The 13,388-nt window shown below is 50.5% G+C and overlaps 1 protein-coding gene across 1 annotated transcript in view; it reads right to left on the bottom strand.

Annotated features, from left to right (window-relative positions):
- Positions 1–536: 536 nt before the first annotated feature.
- Positions 537–13,388, bottom strand: part of TCERG1L (transcription elongation regulator 1 like) — a 196,346-nt gene continuing 183,494 nt past the window's right edge. The window contains exons 10-12 of the mRNA XM_007173365.2: positions 8,591–8,680; positions 4,546–4,664; positions 537–827 (exon numbers count right to left, since the gene is read on the bottom strand). Coding sequence (XP_007173427.2) covers positions 671–827; positions 4,546–4,664; positions 8,591–8,680 — 366 coding nt within the window. The 3' untranslated portion in view covers positions 537–670. The remainder of the gene's footprint in view (positions 828–4,545; positions 4,665–8,590; positions 8,681–13,388) is intronic.

Here is a 13,388-nt window from a genome sequence, read left to right as displayed (position 1 = left end):
TATACAAAGATGGTGAGAAAAATCTCATGCAAACTCTGGGCATACAAGAAAAATAACTTAAATATTAATAGGATGATTTTGTACAAAATAATTCTTTTTTAAGTAGGACCTCCCACAGAAAGCACAGCCCCCTTCTCCAGGCCCGATGTCCCCGGACGGGGCTGGGGCGATCGCCCTTTGACCTGTAGGTGGTCCACAGTCCAAGTGTCCGACGGTCACAGGTGTCACTATGATGATGAACAGCCTACACTACTACTTGGAAAACTAGACCCGGGGACCCGAGCCGGGACGTCCCAACACCACAGAACTCCTGAAGGATGGAAGGAACTCATGAAAATTTTCACAAAAGTTTCAGATAATCAGCTCGACTCATGAAAACACCTTGAGATGGTCAGAGATGGTGTCTGTTTCTGCTGAGGTACAAACCTGCAGCAGATTTAGAATCTGTCTATATTACAAGTAATTTGCATAATTAAAGCAATTAAGGGAGCAACATATCACGGCAATTAGAAATGCATCAAACTCGGAAAGTTGTACCAAAGGGAGCTTCAATATGAAACAATAACCCTCTGAGAACGAAGCCCACGGCCCCTGGGGCTCCCGACCCGGCTGTGTGGGCAGCCACCCCCCAGGCCTCCGCCACGCTCAGCCTGATGGCATTTGCTCACACTCATCTCATTTTCCGGAGCCTGAGTCTGTTTTCCTTGTCCCGCTTCTTGAGAATAAGGATGAACTGGTTGAAAAAATGCTCCTGGTCCTTCCGTTTTTGGACGAGTCGAAACCTCTGATCCCGGCCGTACTTCTCAGCAAACTCCTTAAATGTGGTCCTGAAAGACCAAAAGCATCCTGAGACCCCTTCCTGGAGGAGAGCGGGCGCTGGTGCTCTGCGCATCTCCTGCCCGAGCTCAGGGTGGGGAGCTCCCTCTTCCAGGCCTGGGAGCAGGACCCTGGGCTGGAGGGCAGCAGGAGGACGGGCGGCAGGAACAGCGCTGGGCCTCCGACGCCACCTGCCTGCTCCCCTCACTGGCTCTTATTCCCCACTGGGCCCGGCAGGGGCCTGAGCCACGTAACTCGCACACTTGCCCATCTCTGCATCCAACCGGCCTCTGGGCGTGAGCCTGGCCTCACCTGCCTCCTGGGCCTGGTGTCACTGCGAGCTTCTCACTGCCCGCCCCCATCACCGCTCCGGCCACACAGGTCTTCTGTCCCCTGCTCTCACTGGGCTCCAACTGGCCATGGTCTTTGCGTATGCTGTTCCCTCTGCCTAGCACACCCTTCCCTCATTTCTTCCCTCATCATGTAAAGCCCTCTCCTCATTAGATGTCAGGACCAGCCCGTCTTCCTCAGGGAAACCCGCCCCATCTACGGGCCAGAGAACTGGGTATCATCTTGAGGAGCCTCACTTGCGCAATGTGACTCGCCCCTCCCTGCTCGAGTAGAAGTGTGTCACCTGCTTTGTTTTCCGTGGAGCATCTCGAATGTCTAAGCCCAGTGGCCGGCATGTGCTCAGCACCCAAATACTGACCGAATCCGTGACTGCCCGGCCAGGGAGTCCCCTGTGAGCAGCTCAGTGGCACGAGCCAGGCCAGGCCAGAGCGGGTGGGGGGCTCGAAGGGCAGAAGGAGTGGACGTGGCTTGGCAGACAAACGGAACCTTTGCCAGCATCGGCTCCCCACGGCTTCCTCTCCTCCCAGGCCGGAGCTCGAAGCCAGTGGTTGGGACGGCTCCAGGCAATGGTGGGGGGGGGGGCGGGAGGGGAGGGCGGAGGAGACAGTTCCTGCACATGTGTCGCCCGCCTCCTGCTTGCAGAGAGCTGGGGCTGGGGCTGCAGGAGGGGCCCGAGGTGAGGGAGAAGCGCGCTCGCCCTGTGCCGGGGGGGGGGGCCTCTTGCTCCTCCTATTTCTCTTTGTGGAGAAATTTATATCTCATTGCAGACATTTAATTGTTGCATTAAGTTATTATAACTTAATGGTTCTTTTTTTATCCGTGAATAACAAGATTATACTGACGTGGCTGTTAGGAGACAAGATGAATCATTAGTAGCCCCACCCTCACTGTTGTCACTAAACGATGAGTCTCATTCCTTCCTCACCAAGCACTGCTCTCCTCCCTGCACACGCCAGGATTCCGCTTGCTAGACACTTCCCGAGGAGAGGAAACCCTTCTCTCTGGTTTTCAACTTTCTCCGTTCGTTCTTTCCTTCTTTTCCTCCCTCCCTCCCTTCCTTCCTTCCTTCCATGATTTCACAATTGCCATGAGGTGTGACTAACACACACTTATTTGAGCTTCCATCACCGATCTTCTTGGGAAAAGTGAGACGCTGAGAGGCACAGGGGGCTTGTTATCCTGGTCGCGTGTCTAGGGGGAGCCTGAGCACCTTCAATCAGGGGCTGGGCGGAGCCCCTTCTAGAGAGGTCCTATTCTGGGCGCCTCTGAAAAGAAGTGTCCCTGAAAAGAAAAAAGAAAATTCCGACCCTTTAGCCGTGCCCAAGGGGACAGCCTGGCTTACTGCTGACCCTGGTGGACCGTCCAGTGAGCCTGGGGAAGTCCTCCGAGTCGCCTGCACTGTGTCTCCCTTTCCCCTGGGGACGTGGCCACCCGCAGTTGAAGGAGGTGGCCGCTGTGGCCAGAGCACCAGTCCGCCAGCCCACGGGGATGTCCCCAGAGGCTCCTCTCCCCTCTCCAAGACCCCGAGAGCCGGGCAGGGCTGGGATCTGGCCCTGGACCGTCCCCACGGCTAGGATCAGAGCCAGGATGACTGGAGGTGGGGCCGAGGGTACTCAGGACGCCTGCGCTGAGCCCGCTGGCGACCAGTGGGCGGCAGGGAGAACTGTCACTAGGACGCCTGCACAATGGCAGGAAGAGAATGTAAAGAAGATCTGAAAAGGGTTTTGAAATGTCGCAGAATTAGCTACCTTTGAAATAAAAACTAGTTTTATAATTATAAAAGTAACATATGCCCAGTGTACATTTCTAAAAAATAGCAGGCAATTAAATCTAATTTCAAAGAGTAACTTCATTTCTACCACTGATTTTCCTTCTCTGTGTGCATAATCTTGTTCGTAATTGCTGAATACATTCTGAATATCTCTCCTTTGCCTTCATAACATATTCATGGCAGGGGGACTAGGCTGGCTATTGTTAACATTTTACCAATGGATGGACAGAGACGATTAGCTAATTGTCTTCACCGACGGCACCAGTGGTAATGATGGGAGCTCTCCAGGACCTGCCAGGCGCCGTGTGTCTTGCCTACACGAAGCCCCACACACCATCCTCCTAGTGGCCCGTGAGGCAGGGCAGCTACACCCCCTCAGATCAAGACACCTGAGCTGTGAAGGTCCAGTGCCTGACCCTGCGGCGGGGGCCAAGGATGGGCAGGGCTGCTGTGCACTGAGGCGGGGGCTCTAGATCCAACCCCCCTCCCCTCCGACCCAGGGTCACCAGCTGGGGGGACAGAGCAAAGCCACGGCTAGAACCCAGAGTTCTCCTAGAAAATCACAATTTACAAATCATTAGACCCACATTTGCTTTCCTAGGTTAGCATTTGGTGATAGGGATAATTCATGCAAATTTTTTTTCCTATTCAGAAAGTATCCTTTAAATGGGCGAAGAAGTTTTCTGAGGCCTATGTAACCAACACTAAATTATATTATCCAGTTATTGGCCAATGAATTAACCAATTATTGATCAAAATGTAGATGCCTACATCTGCATAGAAGGCAAACATCATTCATTCATTAAAATGAATTAATGTTCATTTAAATATGATTTATTTATGCATTATTAAAAATGCATGTCAGCATTATTATAAAAATTATAATGTGTAAATGTCCATTTAAAAATAATGTCCCAATTTAAAATGAAAATACATCAAAATCAATCATTTTTCACTCATAAAAGTTATAGTTGTATAATTAAGTAGTTCTTGTGCATTAATTTTTAAATGTCAATTAAAGTTAATTTTAAAGTCGAGTTCAGCTTATGTATTTTTCTAGTTTCTAACATTGTTTTCATATTAGTTTGTTTTATTTCATGGGAATAATGCCTGATTATCTTAGGTGAGGTTGACAGCCAAGTTCACTCGGGCCCTTTGCTGGTGTGGAGTGTCTTCACTTCACACTCTGGACAGCTGCCCAGGCGTGTGGAACCCAGGGGCTGGCGGGGTTTATTTTGCTGTTGCTGTGTATCATTTGTTTTGCATTTGTATTCCTCCATCATTAGATCAGGGGAATTAGGCCCCATCTCACGAAGGCTGACCTATTGATGAGTTATTTTGGCCTTGGAGTCAGGGCTGCTGACCTGTGGAAAACCACCACGTAAGGTGGACAGAGCTGCCGGGGTGCCTTTGGTTAGCAAGCAGTGCTGGGAGGTTTGTTCACGGCCGGCACAGGGGAGAAGGGCTTCCCGCTCCAAAATTACACGTTTGATGTCTATGGAACATAGGTCACATGATTTAACCCAAACTGACTTTAAAAGACCCCTTACAAAATTTGGTAAATTTCCAGCCCCAGAAATCGCCTGGCCTTAACTCACTTTCCATACCTGGGTGAGAGTTTAGATTCCTCTAGAAGTTTTTTGAATTCTTCTTTGGCTAGCAGCAATTTGCTTTTCTTTTCCTTGTATTCTTCTTTTATTCTTGTCTTGACAAACTGTTCAAATATCTTAAGACACACACAAAAGAGAACTATTACAAGAATGCATATCAGAAATGAACTCTTGTGCTTCAAACACCACGCAAAAACACAGCAAGAATCTGAGATGAGCCTGCCTTTTTCACAGTTGCTGGAGCTGCGAACTAGAGCCTTTAATCTGGCCTCTCCATGAAAACAAGTGTCTGGACAATTACACCTGCTCTCCCACGAGGCCAATGTGCTTCGCCACGTCCAGGCGCCATCCGGGGGTCAAACACTGAATCAGCCTGCTTAGGAATCCTGGGTATGAGCGGGCAGCCATCTCCAGAGGCGCGGTGGCAGCGGTGGACAGTCTGGAAATCCCAGCCCCAGTGCTCCGGAATTTCTTGTTTTGGAACCTCTTGAGCAGCACTTACCTGCATGCGTTGTCTCACCGACTTTCACATCCTGGCCAGCAGTACCATGACACATGAGAGTACGTGCTTTGTTCTAGTAATCCCTACGGCAATGTAACTGGCATTTGAGTCTCCAAAATGACTTTGAACTTGTGAAAACAAAGTCAGCCCAGCATCTCTGGTTTCCCACACTCTAGTCTTCAAGAAGACCCACTTGTGAACAAGGGTCTGGTTCCCCAGGGGCTCCTGTGGACAAGGTGAGCCTTTCCTGGGTGTCATGGAAACACCCAGTGAGGAGACCTGACCACCAGGCACTGCACTCTGACTCCCCAGCTTGATGAGAGTGGGCTTTGAAGCCTACCTCAACAGGAAAACCAGCCCCTTAGCCTAAAGGATATGGAAATTGTCTGGTAGGCAAATCCATCCAAGACCCTGGAAAGGTTTCTCTTGGGTACTGGAAGCCGACATAACGAAATGCCACCAGGGAATCCTTCTTTGCGGCAGACCATAGTGTGAACCTCCCTTGCTTGGATTAAGATCGCTCGTTGTTCTAATATCAGAAAATTGTCATTTGTAGACTAAAGCCAAAGGGAGGTGGAGACAGCTGTTTCATTCCCACAGCTCTCCAAGCCTCGAGAACGTTAAAAGGAGAATAAACTGGAGAAAATTTAGATGTGTGTACGAACGTAGATAAAAAGATCAACAAAAAGCCCACATCTGGTCCTATTAGGCCAATAAATAGCAGTTCTGTACCAACCCAATCAGTGGCCACTGCAGATACTGGAATCTGAGCCAAGAGCTCAGGGAATCTCCCGCCCTCCTGCCAAGGACATGGAACCAGGAAGCGGCGACTTGGCCGAAACCCCGTCACTCCCCTGCAGAATGGGTCTCCCGGCTCTGCCTGATGGTTTCAGATTCTGTTTCAGTCACGGCCAGCCTTTACAGGAGTATAAATACAAAATGCTACCCGCCTCCTGAAGAATCATCAGCAAAATGAAATATTCAAGAACAGGTTAGACGGAGAGCGTGCATATATATTTAAGTGAGAATATGATCGGCTTATTTCACCTTCAAGGCAAGTGGTAATGTAAACTCTCCAGTTCTTTTATAATTTAAGCTAATAAAAAAGGTAAATGTAGGGTTATTATCCAAATAAAAGCGTGTGGGTCCATCATTAGTCGGAGTTTTGCTCTATTAATTTTAAATCTGGATAGAAACCTTGGCTGGTGGTGGGGTCAGAGCTGGTGAGAAAGACCTCCTTCTCTCTCTGCCTGGAACCATTTATCCCTCTAATCAGATTTTGCTCTCTCCTCTGCCTTTGCTCTGCTGCTTTATTTATGCCGCTACAATTTAATGTAACAGGTTTTTTTCCCCTCCTCTTTAACAAATTACACCAGTTTTATTCAAAATGGGGCATGACTTTTTAAAAGAGAGACCACTGGCCATTATCTTGTCATGGCGTGTTCCAGTGAAATAAGACGGAACACTCTGTGTTACCGTAGAAACAGGTCTGATGAGCGCTCCCAGGACCCCTACTCTCTGTTTCGGCTCATTCACATCTCCTCTGCAGACCCCGCGGAAGGATGGATGCAATATGCATACACCATGAGCCTCGGCTTTTCCCACGAACGCTATGTGACAGTAGGTCCCACACAGGGTCCACGTTTGGTGCTTGCCAGCCCAATTCATTCATAAATAGGACTGTGTTTTCTGAATGGGGCCCAAATATTGTTTCCTTCATCAGTTCAGCTTCAGCCCCGTGCCTCTTAGAAACTACAACACTGTCGATTTGCTGGGGTGGGGTTTCTCTTACGATGCAGGCGTTTAATCTGAGGCCTCTCTGTTGCGGAAGTGCATCAGCTACGGGCAGCCTGCTTCCTCCTCCTCCTCCTCGTGGGGCTCTGGGACCACGCTGTGGTATGAACACAGGCCTGATGTTTCCTCTGCGTGACTTCACAGGGACGTCTGAGGGCCCCCCACCAAACGGCGGAGTCTGGCTGTGAGCTGACCTTCTAGTGTGATCTGTCTGCCCCGGGAGTACCCTGGCAGTCATGGCCCCTCCCGGTCAGCGCCTGTCTCTCTCACCGGGGCTGTGGGCGTCCAGCCCCCCTGCTCCCGTGGGTGAGTCCTGTGCCATGACCACCCCCCAGACACCAGGAGGGCAGGAGACCCTGCCCTGCCCAAGAGCCTGGTCCATTCCGGGCAAACAGCGCCCTGAGCTCCCTGACGTCTGAGAGACGGGGCTTAAGCATTGAATCATCAGCTCGGCTTTTCTTGGGGGTGTGGTGGGAAGGGTCTTACTTCTTCACTTCTTCAACTTCCTTTAAAGGGCCTGATGGCCTCTAAAACCACCCATGGACTAGAGATGGGATAGCACTGATCACGACCGTCAGTGAGGCAGAGTCTACGGCTGTGCTGATCGTTACCTGTTACGGTTTAAAGTGATCTTGTCACCAAAATAAACGGGCTTCTCTCTGGTCACAGCTGGAGAGCTGAACTTTGTGATTTGTAATAGGGCAACAAAAGGGTGAGATATTACCAATGATTAAAATCACCGAGTTTCCTCGGCTGTGGGGAAAACAGATATAAAACACCCAAACACAAAGCGAGGCCCTGCCCGCTTGGCCTGCATTGAGCCCCTTGGTCTACACCTAAGGGAACTTCACGAGTTGATGACAGAATTGAAAATAAAATTGCACTTTCCATCCTCTTGGGCCGGGCTTTCCCAGACCCTACTGTCTGAAATCAGATGGATGCCGCCAGGGCCGTGACATCGGAGGTGAGATGACCCTCGTGGGCTTGTGTCTCCAGTGATGGCGCCTGGTCACCCACTTTCCACATGTATCTGCTCTGCACTCAGAGGGCAGAGGGAGGGAGACGCACGATTGGGGCGGGACCAGAGATGCAGATGCAGAATCTGGATCCTTCTGGAACTTATCTCGGGGCCCTTCTTGGATGTGCTCCAGGAGCCACCAGATCCTGGCAGGGCTGTGAAAGCTCAAGTGTCCCCATCGGTCAGCACAGCCCGTCCCTCTGTCTGTCTGCTTAATCCGGGAGACAGTTCTGGCTCTGTGACTTGACTTGTCAACAAGCCAGGGCGGACCCCTGTCAAGCGTCCATTTAAAATGACCTCCAGGCCAGCTATCTCTAATCCATTCTTGCTTTTCTGGGGACCCACTTTCTAGAAAAGTCCATCCTTTACCTTTGCTACTATTGTTCCCTGGACCCTCTCCTATTTCACTTTAATTATCTCAGATCTTAAGTCTTTTTAATACAGCCATCCAGGATGTGGTTAATGTTCCCCAGAGCTGAGTTTTCACCTCTGTATCTGTCTCACGGGATCGTGACCAGGCGGTTCGCTAACAGCAGGTACCAGGGTGGCCTCCCTCTGCGCCCGTAGCTCTTCCCACTCACAAGCTCACAGGCCAGCACTCAATTCTCATGGCTCCCCCACTGACACAGCAAAGATGACAGGCACCTGCTCGTCCGCAGAGATCTCGGGTGGAGCACCGCTTTAACTCCGCGTCCTCGAGTCCATCACCACACCTCCTACCACCTTACCTGCTTCCGCTCCTCGGAGTTCAGCAGGAGATAGCGCGGATCAAACACGATTTTATGTAATTCTTTCTCCCAGGTAGAAAACGCTGACACCTGAAGAAAGATAGTCAATAGAGTTGCTTTTAGCATCTCATGCTGAGCCTGGAGTCACACTGAAATGATCAATGGTGAGACACGGCACTAAGGAACCGGGGGTTCAGGGATGTAGCATCGTTTAAAAGTGTTCAACTTGTCAAACTTTTAAGAAAATCAATATTTAGAGCATTTGAAAATCTAATTTCTAGACTCACGACACTATTTCCTCCCTGGATATCTTCCAGAGCCATGCGTCCTGATCTAAAACCCCAATTATGCCTGTGAAGCTGGGACATTCTGAAATGTCACATTGTGAAAGGAGATATTTGTAAAAATTTTCAGGACACCGCAGGTCATAACAGAGGACAGTGTTTTAGAAATAATCAGAGTTTGGCACAATTTTAATTGATTTTTAATCAACATTTAAACCTTTTTTAGGTAGGTCACCTTTTTAAACAAACTACCCTACATTCTAATAGTTTTAGATTTACAGAAAACTTGCAAAAATATTATGAACCTACCGTCTACCCCATACCCAGTTTCCTATATTGCTGGTATCTTAATGTTAGTATGCTAGATGTGTCCACACTATTATTAACAGGAGTCCACACCTTACTCAGGTTTCTTTAGTTTTTGCCTCATTTTTTTTTCTGTCCCAGGATTCCACGCAGGACACCACATCACATGTAGTCTTGTGTCTCCTCGGGCTCCTCTGGGCTGTACAGTTTCTCACTCTCCTTGGTTTCGATGACCTTGATAGTTCTGAGGAGTACTGGTCAGGTATTTTGTGAGATGTACCTCTGCTGGGATTTGTCTCAGTTTTTCTCTTGGTTCGACCAGGGCTGTGGGCTTAGGGAGGAAGACCCCAGAAAATGTGCCCTTCTTGTCACATCCTATCAAGGTCCATACAGTCAACGTAACTTATCAGAGCTGATGTTGACCTTGATTGACCAGCTGAGGTCTTTCCTCTATGAATTTATTCTTTTTCCCCTATCCCATGCTGTCCTCTTTGGACGGAAGTCACAATGTATAGCCCACACTTAAGGGGTCCTGCTCCACCTCCCGAGATGGGAGTATCTGTATAAGTTCCTTGGCATTCTTCTGGATGGGATATTTGTCCATTCTCTCACATTTACTTATTTGTTCAATCATTTGTTTATATCAATATAGACTCATGGATATTTATTTCATACTTTGGGTTATAATCTAACATGATTATTGATTTGCTCCTGGTTTGGCTGTCGTGGTTGGCTCCTGTGTCCCTGGGACGTACCCCATCATTTTGTTTTCTGGGCCCTTCAAGATGCTCCAGGGTCATCTCATATCGCTCCTACCTTGGCCCTAGAATCAGCATTCTCCAAGAAGCCCTGGTCCCTCTTATTGGAGATCCGGGTGCCGGGTGAGCTCATTGCTGCTGGGATGTTGTTGATCCAGACTCTCTCAGCTGATGGAGCAGTGAAACATTTAAGTCATCCAAAAATAATGTATTCATTTAAAAGCATTGACCAAATATTGACTGTGCCTTAGGCCCCATGCTGGGTGCTGAGGGTTCAGAGAAAATAAATCAAGGCCACTGACATCAGGAGGCCCACGGTCCAGGGTGAGGCAGAAAGCTAACTCAGGATCTCCTGGGGGGCATTAGTGTCCTTCTGGAGACATGCCCAGGAGCCAAGGGGACACAGAGAAGGGCCTGGGGAGAAGTTGTCTCGAACACTGGCTGTGCTGGAACCGGGCCCATGAAGGGCCTGGGAGGTGCTCACGAGGCGCTGCCTGCGGAGCGAAGGCCAGGCTCCAGGAACTGTGGGGAATGTAGAGATGACAAGGGCGGAACACGGCTGGGATGAAGGAGGCCATGCAGGGCTGGGAAGAGGCAGGAGAGACGGGCAGAGCAGATGCGCGGGACACTCCCAGACCCACTTAGGCACCAGGTCCTTGTCTGGAGAGCAACGGGAGAAGAAGAGCCAGACGTGCTGTGTATCTAGGAGCCTGGGCAGGGGAGGGACTCCCGGGATGTGGGGAGGTGAAGCCAATGGGCAGTTTACAAAAACAAGATCCCTTCACATTCTGACTTTTGAGCAGGTTAAAACATTTCTGGTAGAGATACTATTTCAATAGGAATTGTGCTTTGCTTGGTGCATCATAACATAATGATTTTTCAAAATTGCCAATTCCTATCTTCAATCATAAAAATTAAAGCCCTTTTTAATACTCATGAGCTCTTTTATCAGGCAGGGTGACCCAAACTCCACACAGGGATTTTTTTCAGTGGACTAAAAACATGGTGAAATTTTGACACGTTACAGGGATTGGGGGTAGGGGCTCTGGAAAAGCATCAGGGCAGAATGATTTTTCTGTTTTTTGAGAGCTGACACTTGACCACGTGAGCATTAGGGTGGATATGGAGAGAAGGAAAGGCCAACTTCAATACAGCCCAATCAGATGGACGTCTATCCACCATGTAGGGACCTGTAAACCCCTCCAAGGTCCTAGTTTTATAAGGAAGGCCAACGATTATAAAGAATTGGTGTCACATAACTGACTCCACCAGTTTGTTGAGAAGTTTTGGAGCTCTAGATGTATAATAAACTACATTTAAAAAAATTAATATATTGTCCTTGCCTCCAGAGGAATTTACAATCTGTATACAAGGCAAGATGAGCCATCTCCCCAATGACTGTAATTTGTGATAAAACAGACATCGTCACATAACCTGACAGCCACACTAACAGATGCTTTTGAAGTTCAGAGGAGGGTGGCAGTTCTGGACAGAGGGGCAGCCCGGGCGTGGGACCTGCGACAGAGGCTGGAGCAGAAGGGAAGTCTGGGCAGTCGAGTGTGAAACGGGGCCCGTCACTGCCTGCGGGTGGGCACAGCCTTGTCTGTGAGACAGACTCTTGCCAAAGAAGGACCCTGATGACTGTCGTTCCCTCGACTGTGAGACTCATTCTTGATGGAAGCCCAGCCTCCCTGGACCTGTGTCCCCACGGTCACGTTGTCTGGTAGGTTCATTCCATGGGACAGGGGCTGAGGTCTCCCCTTTCTTGCTGGAGGCCTGCGGGGAGCCATTCTCCACTCCCAGGGGTCCCCAAGTTCTCCACGGTGGGCCCTCCACAATAGGTTGGCTTCCTTAAAGCCGGTGGGAGAATCTCTATATATGAGACCCAATCTTACATAACATGGTGTCACACTGACATGGGGATGACCCCCCATCCTATTCGGAGTCCTGCCCACTCTCAAGAGAGGGGGTTATTCAAGATGTATGCCCCGGGGTGGGAGTCTTGGGGCCACCCTAGAACTCTGCCCACACAGCAGGTCCCCAAGACAAATGCACGTTCTTGCCTCTAACTTGGCCTTCGTTTCTCAGCAGTGATCTCCATCCCATGTCTGCCTAACAGTCCTTTGAATCTTTGACATTTTACATGTGATTTGGTCCAGGATAGTGGAATTCTTCAGCCAATTTTAGACCCTTTCCTGCAGAAGTTCCGTCCTTCCCTGCAGCCTGACCATGTCGTGTAGTGATTCCGCCTCCCTTCCTGGGCTGTGTTCTGTGATGTATACACCACCTCCTGACAGTTGGCAACATATTCCATCTCAGGGTGCTGACACCAGGTGACTCCGGGCCGTGGGTGAAGGTCAGCACTACTTGTCTTGCCGAGAGTGTGTTTGGACACTGTCCTGGCCCATGCCGCTGGCCTCTGGTTAGGACTCATGCACATCTTTATTTAACCCCCCACTGGAACATCACCCACTATGGGCTGGGAATCGGGAGATGTGGGCAGCGGGTCCCCTGAGCTGTGCTGGAGGCCAGCCTCCTGCAGTCTTGTGCTTCTCCTGCTGGCAGACTCCCCTCTGATTCATTTTCAGTGTCTGAATTGTGTTCCCTGGCATTTCTACAACAGAAGACACCAGAGCTGGTGGTTGGAAGCCCAGGCACAGAGAAGCAGCGGCAGCGTGGACCGGCCAGGGCGCAGTTCCCAAACCTGGACAGATGCCGTCATAAAGTGGAAACTGTCAGCAGGCGTCCACCCCCGGCAGTGGTCCGAGGCTGCCGCCTGGCTGGCTGACACGTGGGCGTCCCACGTGGCACTGTTTGCACCTACAGGTGCCACTGCTGGAGGGACGACAGTTCCAGCGAGGCTGCAGATCAAAGGGGAGACACTGGCACCCTCTCTGCGGCCACATAAACCAGGCCCTTCCTGTCATAGTTGTTTTCAAGGTTCTCCCAGAAAAATAACCTTGTTTTAAAACCCCAAAGAATCGTGCCAGCACAAGTAGCAAAATGACGACCTCACCCTTGTCGCCTTTGGGGGTGGTCATCTCGTGCCTGGACGACCACAGTGGCCTCCTGATGGCTCCCCGTCCCCCAGCGTCATTTTCCCTTAACCCGCAGCCCCCATCTTTCCAAGAGCCCTCAGACCAACGGGTTGGCCACTCGGCCAGCACCCAGGGCTCTCGGGTCTGGCCCCAGCTGTCCACCCAGCGTCCGGTCCAGCTGAGCAGCCCTGAGTGCCCCCCACCAGCGAGGGTCCCCGATGGTGCCCACGCCGGGCGGCTGACCCCTCCACCCCCTCCCCCCGCGGGGCACGGCAGGGTGACGCCCTCTCGGAAGCCACCACGAGGTGACCCTTCCCCAAATGACACCGGCTCCAACCTCAGCCCCACCTTCACGGAAACCTCTCCGAAGGCCAAGGAGTGGGCCCTGCGTTGCTCCTGGGGAAAGGGGCCC

Source organism: Balaenoptera acutorostrata, chromosome 16 (genome assembly GCF_949987535.1).
Source record: "Balaenoptera acutorostrata chromosome 16, mBalAcu1.1, whole genome shotgun sequence".
Taxonomy (NCBI): domain Eukaryota; kingdom Metazoa; phylum Chordata; class Mammalia; order Artiodactyla; family Balaenopteridae; genus Balaenoptera; species Balaenoptera acutorostrata.
Note: the sequence above shows the minus strand (reverse complement) of the source record. Positions and strands in the feature narration are given on the sequence as shown.